The 19,786-nt window shown below is 45.0% G+C and overlaps 1 protein-coding gene across 2 annotated transcripts in view; it reads right to left on the bottom strand.

Annotated features, from left to right (window-relative positions):
* PLCH2 (phospholipase C eta 2) overlaps nucleotides 1-19,786 on the bottom strand; it is a 909,460-nt gene that overhangs the window by 62,143 nt on the left and 827,531 nt on the right. For both annotated transcript variants that reach the window (XM_075328181.1, XM_075328182.1), the window contains 6 exons: nucleotides 18,281-18,373; nucleotides 14,112-14,212; nucleotides 13,937-14,034; nucleotides 10,392-10,574; nucleotides 5,982-6,089; nucleotides 5,576-5,700 (listed from right to left, as the gene is read on the bottom strand). In XM_075328181.1, coding sequence (XP_075184296.1) covers nucleotides 5,576-5,700; nucleotides 5,982-6,089; nucleotides 10,392-10,574; nucleotides 13,937-14,034; nucleotides 14,112-14,212; nucleotides 18,281-18,373 — 708 coding nt within the window. The remainder of the gene's footprint in view (nucleotides 1-5,575; nucleotides 5,701-5,981; nucleotides 6,090-10,391; nucleotides 10,575-13,936; nucleotides 14,035-14,111; nucleotides 14,213-18,280; nucleotides 18,374-19,786) is intronic.

Raw genomic sequence — 19,786 nt, 5'->3', positions numbered from 1 at the left:
AAAAGAAAGAAAGAAAGAAGGAAAGAAGGAAAAGAGCTCCAAGTCAGTCAGGAGCAGAGAAACAGAAGGAGACGCTTCCTGGTGAAGATCCTGGGACCCAGAGGTCCAGGTGACACCACGTAAGAGACAGAAGGAGTCGCAGGGCCGCGGGTAGTCCTGGAAGTATCACGAGCAGGCCTAGAGGTACCAAGGAGAGGGCCCTAGAAGTGCCACGGGTAGTTGTAGGCTGCGGTGGCCTGTTCCACAGTCACATCGGTGGAGGGATCAAGCTGCGACAGGGGACGGTCCCTAGAGACTGGAGGAGTGCAAAATCATCTCCAAACAGTAAAAACCGAGGCCCAGGGACGTTGTAAGCTCCCAGGGCCAGAACCCATAGCAGACTTCCAGAAAAGGGGTAATCAGCCGACAGGTGACCCCCCAGCCTGGAGGCTGTAGTGGAGGCCAAGCCAGGTCCATCCTAACAAAGGCAAGGCTAAGGAAGACAGCAGAAGAAAGAGACACTAAGAGAAGGGTACCGGCTTTCACTCTCAGAATCACCCAGAAACAGCGGAGGTCCCTGACAGTGGTCCAAGCAGTCCAAGGGTCCTGCCTGCCCTGACAAGAACTGTGAGTAAAGAACTTGAACTGCACCCTTGGAGTGGTCTCTGTTATTTCAGCTGCATAGACATTCACAAGCACCAACTGTGCCCCGGGCAGTGCTCCACCTGTGGGGAGCAGTACCACCATCGCTGCCATAACATCATCCCGGAGGCCTCACACAGCAGCGGCGGCTTATTAGCCGCATACCACAGGTGGCGTCACGAACACAAACTTAAGGTCATCAGCCACATTTATCCACTGACACCCACCAGGGCCACGGAGCCGGGCCCAGCCACCACTGACTACCACCGGACTAGTCCGGCCCGGCACCGGGTGTCCCATAGCCCTGGGGTGGGTGAGTCAAATTTTGGCGTCACGAACAGGATTTCGTGCCCGGTCACACCGGGTACTGTGCGCCTGAAGAATCGTGAAATAGCCTGTGTTTACTGTGAGAAACTGCCGCCATTGAAGCCACTGAGCGCGGGAAGAAGGGGGGCGTGCAAGAAGAAAGGGCGCGAAGAGAAGCCCCGCCCCCTTGTCCAAGAAAAGAGCGCGAAGCAGTGCCCGCCATGGAAGGCGGAGGAAGAAGAAATGGCGACTAGACAAGCTGGCCGGCTGGCAGAAAGAGTCTAAATGCCAGACCAGCAGATAGAGAAGATGGCTCCTGTAAGCGGAGGCCAGGAAGAGCTCACCTGGATCAGGCCTGTGACCGCCGCTGAGCTGAAGGCTGAGGTCGGGAGGAGGGCTGACAGGATGAAGGAGCGGGAAGTTACCAGCCTGCTGCTGAGCAACATCAAAAGTCTGCTACTAGAAGAAGCGACGAGCCTGCTGCTGGGAGATCGTGCAGAAGGAGACGCAGAGAGAATGGCGTCCAAACGCAGTGATCCAGAGCTAGACTCCGCTGACTGGTGGGGCTGGGAGATGGACCAGTGGTGTGAAAGGCTGCAGGCGGAGGTGATGCAGCAGATCCGGCAAGCGATGCGCAGAGCAGCGACCGCCAGAACACCGGAGATGCTACTGAGGGGTGAGTCATTTAATGCCCCTGCCGGCGCGAGTGCCCCAACCCCCGCTACCATGCCCGTGGTCCCTGGATAGATGCCCGGCATGGCGACGCTGATCCGGGCCGCAGCCACGCCAGGTGCGGCCCGCCAAGATTTTGCCGCCGGAGCGACGCCCATCCACACCGCAGCAGCGACGCCAAGTCCGGCCCGTCCAGCTCAGGCCCCAGCAGCGATACCCCGCTCGGACAAGCAAGATCCCGCCGCAGCGGCGACGTTAATCCACGCCGCAGATGCGGCCCGCCAAGCACAGGCCGCAGCCATGCCAGGTGCGGCCCATCAAGAATCGGTCACAGCAGCGACTCCAATACAGGCCGCCGCCATGCCAGGCGCAGCCCGCCAAGACCAGCAGACGCAGACTGTGCTGACCGCTGTCTACCTGCTGCCAGGTGGGGAGCCGGAGAAGAATCCCTACAAGTAAGGATGAAGAGATGCTGAACTGTATATAGCCCCTCATTCTTTTTGAAGAAGTCCCTTGTGTTCTGCCCTAAGGTTCTTTTCGAAGATGACACCCTTTCCTGCTGTACTGCCCCTCATGCTTTTTGAAGATGTCACCCCCCTTTGTTTATATGTACCGGGTCACGGAACTGGAATGTGGTCCCTGGTAAGTGTGATGTCTTATGTGTCTTATGTAACCAGGCCATTGGACTTAGTGGCTGGTTGATTTTGTCCCATTGTTGATTGAAAGGAAACGAACTGCCAGGCTACTGGACTTGTTGTAGCCAAGAAATGTATATAGTTGCACCCGTTGTGCCCCCTACCAGAATTATGGGGGATGTGCCCAAACCGTGCAATGAACTGGAAGTGCACACATAGTTTCTTCATAAGAAGTTTGCAACGTTTATTGATATATGCCTCCCATAAAGGGAAGAAATGTTTTATTGTTTTATGTTATTGCATACCAAAAATGTTTTGCAGTTCTCCCACATGTTTTTGTTGTTTTTCAGCCCGAGGACGTGCTGGGATTTGCTGTGGGGGAGTGTGGCGCCCCTGAGGCTTCCGTCGCCACAGGTCATTGCACCCCATTCAGCGGTGTGATGCCCCATTCTGGGAGAGGAGGAGAGTGAACTCCGGTCCCTTGGTAAATCCACACTACACCCATTGTTGGGTACATACTAGGACCAGGGAAAGTGGCAGGCAACCCTCCCATGCTGCATGCTGGGAGGGGCTGTAAGACCCATCCCTGCTCCTATAGGTTACAGCTTAGCAACTGGGGACGTGGGAGGAGCCATCTGAGAGCACACACAGAGAGGAAGGTCAAGTTTAGTTAGTTTACCTCAGGGAGTGAGAGAGTGAGCATGTAGTTGGAGAAGAAGAACGAGAGAAAGGAGGGAGGAGGAGGCCTGCTGGAGGCAGGCAAGGAGGAGGAAAGAAAGAAAGAAGGAAAGAAGGAAAAGAGCTCCAAGTCAGTCAGGAGCAGAGAAACAGAAGGAGACGCTTCCTGGTGAAGATCCTGGGACCCAGAGGTCCAGGTGACACCACGTAAGAGACAGAAGGAGTCGCAGGGCCGCGGGTAGTCCTGGAAGTATCACGAGCAGGCCTAGAGGTACCAAGGAGAGGGCCCTAGAAGTGCCACGGGTAGTTGTAGGCTGCGGTGGCCTGTTCCACAGTCACATCGGTGGAGGGACCAAGCTGCGACAGGGGACGGTCCCTAGAGACTGGAGGAGTGCAAAATCATCTCCAAACAGTAAAAACCGAGGCCCAGGGACGTTGTAAGCTCCCAGGGCCAGAAAAGGGGTAATCAGCCGACAGGTGACCCCCCCCAGCCTGGAGGCTGTAGTGGAGGCCAAGCCAGGTCCATCCTAACAAAGGCAAGGCTAAGGAAGACAGCAGAAGAAAGAGACACTAAGAGAAGGGTACCGGCTTTCACTCTCAGAATCACCCAGAAACAGCGGAGGTCCCCGACAGTGGTCCCAGCAGTCCAAGGGTCCTGCCTGCCCTGACAAGAACTGTGAGTAAAGAACTTGAACTGCACCCTTGGAGTGGTCTCTGTTATTTCAGCTGCATAGACATTCACAAGCACCAACTGTGCCCCGGGCAGTGCTCCACCTGTGGGGAGCAGTACCACCATCGCTGCCATAACATCATCCCGGAGGCCTCACACAGCAGCGGCGGCTTATTAGCCGCATACCACAGGTGGCGTCACGAACACAAACTTAAGGTCATCAGCCACATTTATCCACTGACACCCACCAGGGCCACGGAGCCGGGCCCAGCCACCACTGACTACCACCGGACTAGTCCGGCCCGGCACCGGGTGTCCCATAGCCCTGGGGTGGGCGAGTCAAGTCTGCTCACAATTTGCTTGTGCTGTGCCTATTTGTACTCCCAGTGGAACCCCCCCCCCCCCTCCCCAGGTGGCTGACTTCAGTGACCGGGACGTCCATGCTCGTATGGTCATCCCCCTGCCTACCCTAAGTCAACCCACTCTGTGTGATGGCTCCTGAGCTGTGTGTAGTGTGTGAATGCGAAACACCAGTGATTAACCCCCTCCTTACCTGAGATAGATACTGCGCCTTAATTGCGCAGTACCCTGTGGCGACCAGAGCTTCAGGGGCGCCACAGTAGCAGGTGGGGGTATTAATTCAGGATTTCTTTTGTTAGCAAAAATTAAGAGGAGTCTTGCTCTCTTTCTGCGAGCAATAAAATAAGACCTACCCTAGCATGATTTTACAGGATCTTTGGCGTATACTAGAACTATAAGCCCTTCTCCAAAAATAAGCCCTAGTTACAGTCAGGGAAGGGTGTTAGAGGGAGTCAAACTGCACACTCGCACAAGACACCCACTCTCTTAACCTCAGATTACAAATGGTGGTGTTCTTAAGATTGTGTAAGGACCTTTGGTGACATCACAGTGATGTGATCATGATGTAACCAAAGGTCCCTTAATTGCAGGAGTCTAAAAGAACTGAACAAGAAACCGGCTGGTATTCAGCACTGGCATTAGGGGTCAAACTTCATAATCTCTCAGGATACCCACTCTCTTAGGGACCCTAGCAATTCAAATCTGAGGTTAATATTATTTAAGGACCTTTGGTGATGTCACAGTCATGTGATCATGATGTAACCAAAGGTTTCTTAATTGTAGGAATCTAAAAGAACTTAACAGAAGACAGACTGGTACGCAGCACTGGCATCAGGGGGAAGGGAGTGAGCACACTGGACAATTTCACAGGACCCCCATTCTTTTAGGCCCCCCAGTGTTATTTCTCTGATAATGGAAAAACTGCTTAAGGACCTTTGTGACATCACAGTCATGTGACCATGATGTGACCATAGGTCTCTTAATTGCAGGAATCTAAAAGAACTAAACAGGAGACAGGCTGGTATGCAGGATTGGTTTTGGGAAAAAGGAGAGCAAACTGGGCAATTGTACAGAGCCCTCATTTTCCTAGTCCTAAGGCCTGCCATGTTTCTATCCTGATATTGTAAAAACTGCTTAAGGACCTTTATGACATCACGGTTATGTGTCCATGATGTTACCAAAGGTCTCTTAATTGCAGGAGTATAAACTTGAAGAGGAGACAAGCCCATCTTTCGGACCAAAAATAATAATAAGACCCGGTCTTATTTTTGGACAAACACGGTATTGTAATTTGGCCTTTGGTGGCACAGTTGGCGAATTAACCACTTGCTTCCAGGTTGCTCTGCACATTGCAGTTGATCACTGGCGGTCAAACCAGTGAGACAGACTGTGATCAGCCTATTTTTTTAAGGGACCCATGAGGATTATCCAAAGTGGACAAACTTTTCTTAACACTCTTCTCGCCTCTAATGAACAATTTTGGAATTTTGAGCTGATGGTCAGATGTTAGACATAACCTCTATTATGGTCGGGGTGGGTGAAGGGGGGGGGGTCTACCTGAAAACATCCAGCCACTGCATTTTTGTTTGGTAACTCTTTAGATTGGGTATAACATGCACAGAGACCGCCTTACCTCTCCACGGTCCCCCAGCATAGAGTCCTTTGGTTTTGGAAGCTGCTGCCCACTTATTATTCGGAGAACTAGCTGCTTCTTTAACTGGCCCGGTAAGGGGTCTTCGGAATTTGGATTAAAGGCACCTAATAAAACATAAAATACCTATAAATCTGCAAAACCTATGAAGAGGTTCGCTACGTATCATGTCCTTTTCTTACACTGGTGTGTTCTTATATAATAGATGAACTTTTGGGAACCCTCATGGGGGCTGTGAGGAGGCTGCTCATTCTGAGTCCTTGTATATATGGATAAGATAGCCCCCTCATAGAAGTAGTGCGGTGCCGTGACATAATGGATGTATGCTCATCGGTATTATGTTCCGCAGACTACCGCTATACTGTGTGCTCACAGTCGCACTCCTCACCATGACACAAGCATTTCGGCTTCAGAACGTAACCGCAGTTCCCATTGCTGTTGAACTTTGCTCGATTAAGTTGCAGCATTCGGCCCTCGGACTGGTAATTTAAAGCAACTGTTGAAAAAGCAGAAATAAAAAAAACATTGATTTTATAAATGGCCTTGTAATGAATCCTCAGAATTTGGATTAAAGGCACCAAATAAAATAAAAATATAAAATAAAAATATAAAATAAATAAAACAAAACGATGTGATCCTCTGGGTTGTATTGTACAGACTTTTCATCATTTGTGAAATCACCAAATGGTATTCAACTAGTGATGACCAAGCACTACCATGCTCTGGTGCTCGGTACTCGTAACTAGTGATGAGCGATCACTACCATGCTCGGGTGCTCAGTACTCGTAACTAGTGATGAGCGAGCACTACCATGCTCGGGCACTTGGTATTCGTAGCAAGTCATGAGCGAGCACTACCATGCTTGGGTACTTGGTACTCGTAACTAGTGATGAGCGGGCACTACCATGCTTGGGTACTTGGTACTCGTAACTAGTGATGAGCGGGCACTACCATGGTCGGGTGCTCAGTACTCGTAACTAGTGATGAGCGGGCACTACCATGCTCGGGGGCTCGGTACTCGTAACTAGTGATGAGTAGGGCACTACCATGCTAGGGGGCTCGGTACTCGTAACTAGTGATGAGTAGGCATTACCATGCTTGGTACTCATTAGAAGCAGTTGGACGATCTAATGGGCTTGGCTCATGTACCGACTAAAATGCACATAAATGGGGAACTTAAGCATTTTTGCTTAAGATTTTCCGGAGAAATGCTCAAGTTTCCAGTTGACTTCCATTATACTTGGTACACGAGTCGAGATCATCAGATTGTCCAACTGCTTCATACGAGTACCAAGCACCCGAAGCATGGTAGTGCCTGCTCATCACTAGTTACGAGTACCAAGCACCCGAAGCATGGTAGTGCCCACTCATCACTAGTTACGAGTACAGAGCACCCGAGCATGGTAGTGCCCACTTATCACTAGTTATAAGTACAGAGCACCCGAGCATGGTAGTGCCCACTTATCACTAGTTATAAGTACAGAGCACCCGAGCATGGTAGTGCCCACTTATCACTAGTTATGAGCACAGAGCACCCGAGCATGGTAGTGCCCGCTCATCACTAGTTACGAGTGCTGAGCACCCGAGCATGGTAGTGCTCGCTCATCACTAGTTACTAGGACTGAGCACCCGAGCATGGTAGTGCCCGCTCATTACTAGTTTCAAGTGCTGAGCACCCGAGCATGGTAGTGCCCGCTCATCACTAGTTACCAGTACTGAGCACCCGAGGATGGTAGTGCTCACTCATCACTAGTTATGAGCACCGGAGCATGGTAGTGCTCACTCATCAGTATATACAACCATCAGCAAACTGGGAGTCCCATTTGGATCCGGTCTGTTATTTAGGAGCTACTAGGTGGGTTTATATCAGCCGTATGTGGCACTATTACAAGGGCTGTAATTACACGGAAGATGGTCTGTAATTGGCAAGCAGGCGTCTCTGCTCATCTTCTTGGCAACACATTTGTTGGAGACAAAACAGACTTCTTTTTCGCGAACATTAGATTTGAAAAGAATTGAGAAAGTCAACATCAATGATATGAAAATGTATTAGTTTTAGACGCGTTCGGGTAGGGTAACGTCGGGGTAATCACACTGGAGAGACAAAAAACAAAAAAGGACTGTGTACCAGATGCCTCACAATACAGACACCGAATAAGTCCAATGGAACCCATTAACTGATAATGGAGTCCGGTCTGGTTCTATTATAGCGGTTTTTATCACTTTAGTGGAAATACGTAGTCTTGCATATGACAAAAATTTGAGTCCAAGTTCCCAATAAACATGGAAAAATCTATTCTTACTCATTTGTATAAATACCCACATGCCCAAATATGCCCTAACCGGATCATCACAAAATGCCGACCGATCCCAGTCGCTGCCGGTTCAGTGTATTTATACCATTATATATCCATTATCTTTACTATGTCTTGTTCTTTTCCAGCCTGTGTTTCGTAAAACCTGCTTCTATGGAAACTGACAGTACCCACACAACATTGCCTTCTCCAAAAGGAATACGAGTCCTTTTCCTTCTTGCCAGGACGCCATTGATGCCGCTCCCGACACAGATGGACCGTCTGTCTGAAGTTCTTCACAGAGAAGAACAAGACACTTCAGCAAAGTTTTGGGGCAGGTATCCCGCGGCGGTCCAGCTGCTGAATTACAGCACCAGAAGGAACTTTTTAAGACGTGCCAAAATTATTTAGGGCTCATGTTGAGCATCATCGGTGACTAACCGGTTGGAAAACCGGTCTGCTGTTCTATCAATACTAATGTCACATAACCTAACGGGGGGAGGACAATGCAGCATGTCACACTGAACAGAAGAAAAACGTGCCAGGTTCTAAAAATAAAAAATTTCGACAATGAAAATTTTGCCTTGTCCATATACAGTACACCTTTGCTTTATGGACAGAAAGCTGCCTGTGTAAATGAGCTCTTAGTCCAGAAGAATCTGAAATACATTGACAGCCCATTAATTACACTATATAAAAGCTTTATTCTGTACCGCATTCCGCCTGTTGCGCGGCTGTGTCACATTCCGCCTTCTGCAAGGCTCCGCCGCATTCCGACTGCTGCAAGGCCCCCGCCACATCCAGACTGTTGTGAGGTCTCGCCATATCCCGACTGTTGCGAGGCTCTGCTGCATCCCAACTGTTGCGAGGCTCTGCTGCATCCCAACTGTTGCGAGGCTCCGGCGCATCCCAACTGTTGCGAGGCTCCGGCGCATCCCAACTGTTGCGAGGCTCCGGCGCATCCCAACTGTTGCGAGGCTCCGGCGCATCCCAACTGTTGCGAGGCTCCGGCGCATCCCAACTGTTGCGAGGCTCCGGCGCATCCCAACTGTTGCGAGGCTCCGGCGCATCCCAACTGTTGCGAGGCTCCGGCGCATCCCAACTGTTGCGAGGCTCCGGCGCATCCCAACTGTTGCGAGGCTCCGGCGCATCCCAACTGTTGCGAGGCTCCGGCGCATCCCAACTGTTGCGAGGCTCCGGCGCATCCCAACTGTTGCGAGGCTCCGGCGCATCCCAACTGTTGCGAGGCTCCGGCGCATCCCAACTGTTGCGAGGCTCCGGCGCATCCCAACTGTTGCGAGGCTCCGGCGCATCCCAACTGTTGCGAGGCTCCGGCGCATCCCAACTGTTGCGAGGCTCCGGCGCATCCCAACTGTTGCGAGGCTCCGGCGCATCCCAACTGTTGCGAGGCTCCGGCGCATCCCAACTGTTGCGAGGCTCCGGCGCATCCCAACTGTTGCGAGGCTCCGGCGCATCCCAACTGTTGCGAGGCTCCGGCGCATCCCAACTGTTGCGAGGCTCCGGCGCATCCCAACTGTTGCGAGGCTCCGGCGCATCCCAACTGTTGCGAGGCTCCGGCGCATCCCAACTGTTGCGAGGCTCCGGCGCATCCCAACTGTTGCGAGGCTCCGGCGCATCCCAACTGTTGCGAGGCTCCGGCGCATCCCAACTGTTGCGAGGCTCCGGCGCATCCCAACTGTTGCGAGGCTCCGGCGCATCCCAACTGTTGCGAGGCTCCGGCGCATCCCAACTGTTGCGAGGCTCCGGCGCATCCCAACTGTTGCGAGGCTCCGGCGCATCCCAACTGTTGCGAGGCTCCGGCGCATCCCAACTGTTGCGAGGCTCCGGCGCATCCCACTTGCATTTGACCATGTTATGGGGCCGCAGGAGAACTGATCGCTTACTGCTTGGTTCCTGCACAAATTATAGATCTGCCAATAAGCATCCAAGCGGTAGAACATCTTGTGATCAGCTAACAGACTATGGCACTTCTAACACATGCATGGTCCACATTAGAGACACAGAATTGTAGAAAACAATTCTACGAAAAACCAATGGGTTAAAAAACCAAAATATTTATTGGTTAAAAATAATGACCGCCATAACGGCAGTTTAGACCAGAAGAAGAGGGCATCACATGTAATATAATACATAGAGACAGATACTCCATCCATAACATATAATAAATCAGTCCACATTATGGTCCACATTAGACAATCTTATGATAATCTGTTTCTGACAACGAGGCAGATCCATATCCTTAACCAGATTGTCAGCCACCGGAACCTCCTATGAAACCAACAGACCCTCCATACGTCATATGCAGAAATGTGGCCATCACCTCTGGCTGAGGAGGGCAGTCCGGAGCCTTTATACCATCCAATTACTGGGTAAGAATTTTGCATTTAGTCTTAAAGGATCAACACATTTTTAGAAATAGATTTTGAGAATTGACTAATATAGAAGACCGTTACTATAACGTATAGGGGCGTTGAGTATCTTACCTAACTGGCATCCAGCGTTCCAGAAGGGCTGAGGGTTGTAGTTACTGGAGTCCACTCTGTAGGAAGAAGGGTAGATCCGGGACAGCTGGTACTGGTTGAATCTTACAAACTGTGTTGGCTTCTGCTGGAGGATCTGATGAGCTTTTGTCTCGCTAAATGAAGATACCTGCCAGCTGCTGGAAACTGGGAATAAAGACAATACAGAAATTGTAAGGGATTACCTAGAACACAAGCAAAACTCACAATTCAGATAGGCGGGTTTCCATTGTGCACCGCATCGCTGCCCAAGGACGTCCCCGAAACGTGATTGTGGCATGCCGATAAGTTACCGCTGCAGCAGGTGGTCTGCTGAAGACCCCCACGGCTGCCATTTTGGTCCTCCTATCCCAGCTGCCATGTTTGTCCTCTTTATCAGTCTCTGGCTGGGCTACACAGGAGAACCTCAATTCAATTATATACTGATACGCCAAAGTATTGTCGTATATAGCATAAGAAAACAAGTAATGGCGGGCTCAAGTCACCTAAAGGGACTAAAAGATAAATTGGAAATAAAAGAGAATGTTTAAAAAAATTAAAAAAAAATAAAAATACAAATTGAAATTGTCCCTTCTTTTTTTAAACATCTTTTTATTGAATTTTAACAGAATTACTTATACAAAGAGCATTCCATTGAGGATATTATAATCAAAACAGTCCCACCTCCCCCCCCCCGCTCGAAATTGTCCCTTTTAATAAATAAAAAATAAATAAAAAGCATAAAAGTTCTATCAAAATATAAATGGATTTAATTTGCAGATTAAAAAGCAAAAAAATATATAACAATCAAGATTCTAAAATTGCCATTATTTGGTCTCTTAAAAAAAATTAATAAATAAATGAAATAAATAAATAAAAAATACAATAAAAAGCGACTACGGGGTTTGTTTTCCTCTCTAAAGACGCTATTGGCATTTTTTCACCCTCACTTGAAATTGTTTTAACATTTTCTTCTAGTATATTACATGGTAGAATGAGTGGTGTCAATCAAAACTATCATGTGGAATGGTGGAAAAGCAAAAATTCATGGTTCCTGATAGGAAAAGAGGGGGGGGGAACAAAAATTGCCCAATCATGAAGGGGCAGAATTTTTTTTTTATTTTTTTAAAGCACAAAATATATAGATTTAAGAAAAAAATTGCCCCGAAGTGTTTGTATCTTAAGAGTTTGCATTATAAGAGAGTAAGAAAAAAAATAAAAGTTGGTATGATAGCTTGGTACTAGCGGTGCGATCGCCCTGAGTCTGAGCCCAGGGTCCGTGGCTTGCTGCAGATTTTCTATTCATGTTCTTATTAAGAAGATTTGTACTTTATGTCACATAAAAGCTTTTCCTAAAAATTAGATCTTGGGAGAAAGTCATTGCTGTCAGATTTATAATAAGCGTTAGGGGAATACAAGGACGTCACATGGAGGTTACAGGAAGCATAAAATACCAGGACAGGAGAGACATTAGCGGGAAGCTCCGGCATGAATATTAACACCATTCATCCAGCAATGGTTACACAGGAATAGAGGAGTCTTAGCCTTACTGATCAGGTTATTGAGGGGTCAGAATGGCTCAAGAAAAAGAAGTATCTACACCAACAACCATACATCGCCCATATCATATCTATCCCAACTATCTATATAGCTAATAAAAAAATTGGAATTGCACACAGAAAAATTAAAAAATAGGTGCAAAGCTCCCCCCAACAATCCATAAATCCAATGACAAACAATATAATAGCAAAATAGGTGGATAGATGGCTAGGTGAATGAATGGGTAGATAGTTGGATGCACGGATAGATAGGTAGGTGAATGGATGGGTAGCTAGGTGGATAAAAAGGTAGATGGATAGATGGGTAGTCATGTAGATAGGTGCGTAGATGGATGGGTAGTTGGATAGATAGGTAAATGGATAGGTAGGTAGGTAGATGGATGGGTGGATGGATGGGTAGCTGGATGGATGGGTAGATAGGTGGACAAAAAGGTAGATGGATAGATAGAGGGATGGATGGGTCGATGGGTATATGGATAGATAGGTAGATAGATGTGATAAGATAGATGGAAGGGTAGATTAACAAAAAAGTAGGCAGCGCTTCAAAAATAGGAACAAAGTTCCAACCTTTATCAAGCAGATGAAGTTGGAAATAACTGAAATGTTGCCAGGCCACATGGGCTATAATTGTCCACTTTGTTCCTATTTTTGAAGCGCTGCCTACTTTTTTGTTAATCTACCCTTCCATCTATCTACCTATCTATCCATATACCCATCGACCCATCCATCTCTCTATCTATCTATCTACCTTTTTGTCCACCTATCTAACCATCCATCCAGCTACCCATCCATCCACCCATCCATCTACTTACCTACCTACCCATCTACCTATCTATCCAACTACTCATCTATCTACGCACCTATCTACATGACTACCCATCTATCCATCTACCTTTTTATCCACTTAGCTACCCATCCATTCACCTACCTATCTATCCGTCCATCCAACTATCTACCCATTCATTCACCTAGCCATCTATCCACCTATCCATCCAGCCACCAACCTATCTATCCACCTATCCATCCAGCCACCAACCTATCCACCTATCCATCCAGCCACCAACCTATCTATCTATCCATCCAGCCACCAACCTATCTATCTATCCATCCAGCCACCAACCTAACTATCTATCCATCCAGCCACCAACCTATCTATCTATCCATCCAGCCACCAACCTATCTATCTATCTATCCATCCAGCCACCAACTTATCTATCTATCTATCCATCCAGCCACCAACCTATCCATCCAGCCACCTATCTATCCATCCATCCAGCCACCTATCTATCCATCCATCCAGCCACCTATCTATCCATCCATCCAGCCACCTATCTATCCATCCATCCAGCCACCTATCTATCCATCCATCCATCCAGCCACCTATCTATCCATCCATCCATCCAGCCACCTATCTATCCATCCATCCAGCCACCTATCTATCCATCCATCCAGCCACCTATCTATCCATCCATCCAGCCACCTATCTATCCATCCATCCAGCCACCTATCTATCCATCCATCCAGCCACCTATCTATCCATCCATCCAGCCACCTATCTATCCATCCATCCAGCCACCTATCTATCCATCCATCCAGCCACCTATCTATCCATCCATCCAGCCACCTATCTATCCATCCATCCAGCCACCTATCTATCCATCCATCCAGCCACCTATCTATCCATCCAGCCAGCCACCTATCTATCCATCCATCCAGCCACCTATCTATCCATCCAGCCACCTATCTATCCATCCATCAAGCCAGCCACCTATCTATCCACCTAACTACCCATCCATCTACCTATCTAAACAACTACCCATCCATCTACGTACCCATCTACCTAACTACCCATCTACCTACCTATCTCTTCGATGGGGTTGTTATGAGAAAACCCACTTTAGGTGAAATGCAAAAAGCAGCAGAATAAACCATAAAAAAGCAAAAATAAGAAATGTGGTCATTGTTACTTACTTTCCGTGTCCACATCGTGGGTCCCCACTGACTTTGTATATTTCACCAGATCTGACAATGCTCTTGAGAGTTTCATGGTCTTCTTCTGCCGGTTTATTCTATTGTACAATATAGAAGCTTTAATTACGTAGATTCAGACTGAGTTTATTTAAAAACAACAGAAACCACATAATACCTGCTGTAATGTACGGAGGCCCTGGCTAGACTTCCTTGCCGGTCCAGGCTGTCATCACCTTCTTCCAAACTTGAGCTCTTCTTAATCCGGGCAGCTTTTTTCTGAAGGGCAGAGAGAAGTTGACAAAGTTTAGTCTCGTGATCTTATTTCCATTAGAGCCTTTTTTTTTTTACTTAAATATGTGTATTTTGGGATAATTTTACAGTTGGGTTCTATTAAAAATGTAGCAACATTTGCCTTCTCCGGCCTCTGTGTTGTGCTGTCTATTGCTGCCTGTAGAATGAGTTAAAGAGGTATTCTTCAGTTTGAAAGTTCTCACCAATCTGTGGGATAGGGGATAATGTCATGATCAGTGGTACCCCATGGCGGACATAGAAAGAAGAGGGTCCCTGCGCAAGAACCGTATATGGCACCATCATAATGCACGATTCCGTCTGCTTTAGAGTTGGAATTGGGCCCCCTTAGTTCTCAAGCCGACATTGCTGGAACCCTGTAAGTCATGATGGCCTGATGGGGATTTTATAACTCATTTTTCTTCTTCTGAGCTCCTCTCTGCTGATTTATGGCCATAGATCACATCAAAATTGAATAAGGAAGAAAGATCGGTGATCAGCTGCAGCGTTCACATTTCATCCAAGCAGAACAAAAAAAGTTTTGGCAGCAGTGTGAACACTGCAGCCCTTAGTGGCTCCAGATTATTGGCTCCAGCACTGATGTGACGCCTTCCGGTGGATGTTGCCGCCATGGCCAGGGTTGGGATACATAGCTATTTACAGAGCAATTTGCAGCATGAATGGATTTTTTGCCGCAAAGTCGGATCCTTTACAAATGTGTTGTCATTTCAATGCATTTGCAATGGAATCGCAGCAAGATGCGGTCACTTGCGGTTGCGTGCAGCATACACTGGATCCGGTGACATGCGGTATTTTATCTTTTTTCAAAAACGCTACTTGTAGCGTTTTTGACCTTGGACAAAATACTGAATCTCACCGGATCCTTCATATTCCGTTGGTACCCGCTCTACCAGAAGTCACCGCTTATGATAGGCAGGATCCTGTTGTCTGTATTGAGCATGCCCAGAAAGTAGTTCCTCCCCCGTGCTTTCTTATATAGCGGAGCTGCATCAGTTGAAGAAAGAAGACAGAAGAAAGAAGAAAGAAGACAGAAGACCAGGATTGTGGAGGGGTGAGAGGGAGTAATAAAGATGAAGTCCCTAAGTGTGTCTGTGTATTTATTTCTAATAAAATATTTTTTCTTTGTGTGATGTCTTTTTTAACCCTTTATTGGAGTTTCTTAATGGCCGGGTAAAACTTGGCCTGACATTAAGAATCTCGGCTTTATATCAGCTGGTAAAACAAAGCTGGTGTTAACGCCTTATTACCAGGGCCTCTGAAGAGTTGGATACAGCACCAGAAGATGGTGCTTCTATGAAAGCGCCATTTTCTGGGGACGCTGAGGACTGAAATTCGCAGTGGGGGGGCCCAGAAAGCTAGGGCCACCCTGCGCTGCGTATTCCAATCCCCAGCTGCCTAGTTGTACCTGGCTGGACAAAAAAATTGGGTGAAGCCCAATTCATTTTTTTTATTATTTCATGAAATTCATGAAATAATTAAAAAAGGGCTTCCCTATATTTTTGGTTCTCAGCCGGGTACAAATAGGCAGCTGGGGGTTGGGGGGAGCCCGTGCCTGCCTGCTATACCTGGCTAGCATGCAAAAATATGGCGAAGCCCACGTATTTTTTTTTAGTTTTTGGGCAAAAAACTGAAAAAAAAAAAAAAAAAGGGCATTTTCCATTGCCAGTTAAGGTAAAACCAAGTAGTGGGGGTTAGCAGCCAGTAGCTGCTTGGGTTACCCTTAGCAATAGAAAATGTAGCCGGAGCCCATGAATTTTTTTTACCCCTAACCCTAGGGTTAGGGTTATGTGGGTTTTTTTTTTTATTTTTTAATGAATTTAAAAAAAAAAAAAAAAAAAATCGACATGGGCTGCGCCCATTGAGCACCCGAGCATTTTACTGCTCACTCATCCCTACTGCTGACCACACAGCCAGCAGAACAAGTAATCAGATGACTCCAGTGTCGGCCAATTACTTGTTCTGTGTCCCCCTGCAGCCATCGCAGCGTGTGCGGGCTGTGAGGTCAGCTGAATTCGGCCTGCACTGGAGTCACCTGATCTGAACTCAGTTGAACTCCAGCCCGCACACGCTGCGTGGGATGCAGCGGGACACAGAACAAGTAATCATCTGACACTGGAGTCAGCTAATCTGATTACTTGTTCTGCTTGCTATGAGGTCAGGAGTTCAGTTGAGTTCAGATCAATTGACTCTGGTGCCGGCCGGACTCAGCTGAACTCCACAGCCCGCACATGCTGCGATGGTTGCAGCAGGACACAGAACAAGTAACCGGACAACACTGGAGTCCTCAGCTGATCTGAACTCATCTGAACTCTTGGCCACACAGCCCACACATTGTCACAGGTGATCGGCAGCAGGCAGTGACTGCTGTTAACCTACATCCATTGCACCGTGTGCAGGTTGTGAGATCAGGAGTTCAGCTGACTCCCAATCAGCTAGTGCCGGCCGATAAATTCTGTGTCCCACTGCATCCATCGCAAGTAGAAGGATCTGCTAAATTAACAATTGCGGTTGAATGCGTTGCACATTCAATCCACAGGATCCGGTCATATGATGCGGTTTGCATTTTTTGCCCACAGGCAAAAAAACGCTGATGTGAAAGCACCCTTACATTAGTACATCTTTCGTAGTGGGTTCAGGGGCAAAGTTATCTATTAGTGATGAGCGAGCACTACCATATTCGGGTGCTCAGTACTCGTAACTAGTGATGAGCGGGCACTACCATATTCGGGTGCTCAGTACTCGTAACTAGTGATGAGCGGGCACTACCATGCTCGGGTGCTCGGTACTCGTAACTAGTGATGAGCGGGCACTACCATATTCGGGTGCTCAGTACTCGTAACTAGTGATGAGCGGGCACTACCATGCTCGGGTGCTCGGTACTCGTAACTAGTGATGAGCGGGCACTACCATATTCGGGTGCTCAGTACTCGTAACTAGTGATGAGCGGGCACTACTATGCTCGGGTGCTCAGTACTCGTAACTAGTGATGAGCGGGCACTAACATGCTCGGGTGCTCGGTACTTGAAACTAGTGATGAGCGGGCACTACCATGCTCGGGTGCTCTGTACTTGTAACTAGTGATGAGCGGGCACTACCATGCTCAGGTGCTCAGTACTCGTAACTAGTGATGAGCGGGCACTACCATGCTCGGGTGCTCAGTACTTGAAACTAGTGATGAGCGAGCACTACCATGCTCGGGTGCTCAGTACTTGAAACTAGTGATGAGCGGGCACTACCATGCTCGGGTGCTCAGTACTGGTAACTAGTGATGAGCGGGCACTACCATGCTCGGGTGTTCAGTACTTGAAACTAGTGATGAGCGGGCACTACCATGCTCGGGTGCTCAGTACTTGAAACTAGTGATGAGCGGGCACTACCATGCTCAGGTGCTTGGTACTCGTTAATAGCAGTAGGTGCTCACATGGGCGCAATTCAAGTACCCAAGTAAAATGGAAGTCAATGGGGAACTCAAACATTTTTTACCTTATTTTTTCTTGCAGCTTTTCACAAATCTGCAAGAATATCCTTATGCCAGAAAAGACTATGAGCATCTTGAAATGTTGGGCACATGTTCAGGATTTTGTTCTTTGCAGATGTGGTTGCAGAAAAAAAATCTGCAGCATGTCAATTCTGTGTGTTTATTCCCGCATTTCCACCATTGAAAGCAATGAAAAAAATGCATTAAAAAAGTATTAAAAACACGGCAAAAACACAAGTTTTTGCCGCAGCATTTTTCCTGACAGAACTTGTAGATTTGGTTGCAGATTGTCGGAAACCAAATCTGTAATGTTGTCACATAGCCTTACAAACGCCACACCAGTGCTAACTGTCGGATTCTCCGTGTACTCATCCTAGAGACAGTAATAGCGCAACAGAGGCAATAAAAAGCAAACTGAAAAATTTGTAATGAAATGAAAGCCAATTGCAAAAATGATTTTAAGCCCAAAATTTATGCACTTAATGTAGAAAGAAATACATAAATGTCCCATAGGGACCTATTTCATTAGCATCACATTTCAGAGGTGTCACATTCACCTTGCGCTTGGAAAAACTTCCCATCAAGGAGCGACTGTGACGTTTGTTGGGGCTGGGTTCCTCACCCGACTCAGTCTTTTCTTCCGTCTTACTCTGTAATGAAACATGAAAGGTCAGACCCGCTAATATCTGAATGCGGCATGGGACATGATGGACCCAAATCTAAAAAAAAGGGAGAGATTTGCATACAGATCACTTTTATTAGGAGCACAGCAAAACATTTAAATGATTATTATATCAATTTTTTTTATTTTCAATGGTCTTTTTAGTGAAGGGTTATTTACTTTCTTTATATCTTCATAAAATTAGAAAAAATTTTTATGAAGATATAAAGAAAAAGTAAATAAATAAACCTTCAATAAAAATACCTTTGAAAATGAAATGAAAAACTAATGATTATTATTATTATTATTATTATTATTATTATTTTATCATTATTTTTTTTTATTTGCAAAGGTCTTTTAGTGAAGGGTTATTTACTTTTTCTTTATATCTTCATAAAATAAACAAAATAAATTATATACCGAATATATATATATATATATATATATATATATATATATATATATATATATATATATATATATATATATATACACACATATTTTTGTTTTTTTTTTAAATTTAATTTTATGAAAATGAAAAAGTAAATAAACCTTCAATAAAAATACCTTTGAAAATAGAAAAAATTATAAAATAATATTATATAATATTATTACATTTTTTTATATATATATATACACACACATACATATACATTGTATATATATATATATATATACATACATATGGTGTCTGTAATAATACATATAATATATATAATACTACTAATAATAATATATATAATAATATATAATAATATATATAATAATAAATATATATAATAATAATAAATATATATAATATATATATATAATATATATATATATATATAATAATATATATATAATATATATATATATATATAATAATATATATAATAATATATATAATATATATAATATATATAATAATAATATATATAATATATATAATATATATAATAATAATATATATAATATATATAATATATATAATAATAATATATATAATATATATAATAATAATATATATAATATATATAATAATAATATATATAATATATATAATAATAATATATATAATATATATAATAATAATATATATAATATATAATAATAATATATATAATATATATAATAATATATATAATATATATAATAATAATATATATAATATATAATAATAATATATATAATATATATAATAATAATATATATAATATATAATAATATATATAATATATAATAATAATATATATAATATATAATAATATATAATAATAATATATATAATATATAATAATAATATATATAATATATAATAATAATATATATAATATATATAATAATAATATCTAATAATAATAATATCTAATAATAATATCTAATAATAATAATATTATTAATATATAATAATAATATATCT

The sequence above is a fragment of the Anomaloglossus baeobatrachus genome, chromosome 11 (genome assembly GCF_048569485.1).
Source record: "Anomaloglossus baeobatrachus isolate aAnoBae1 chromosome 11, aAnoBae1.hap1, whole genome shotgun sequence".
In the NCBI taxonomy this organism is placed as follows: domain Eukaryota; kingdom Metazoa; phylum Chordata; class Amphibia; order Anura; family Aromobatidae; genus Anomaloglossus; species Anomaloglossus baeobatrachus.
This window is presented reverse-complemented; position numbering and strand designations above follow the sequence as displayed.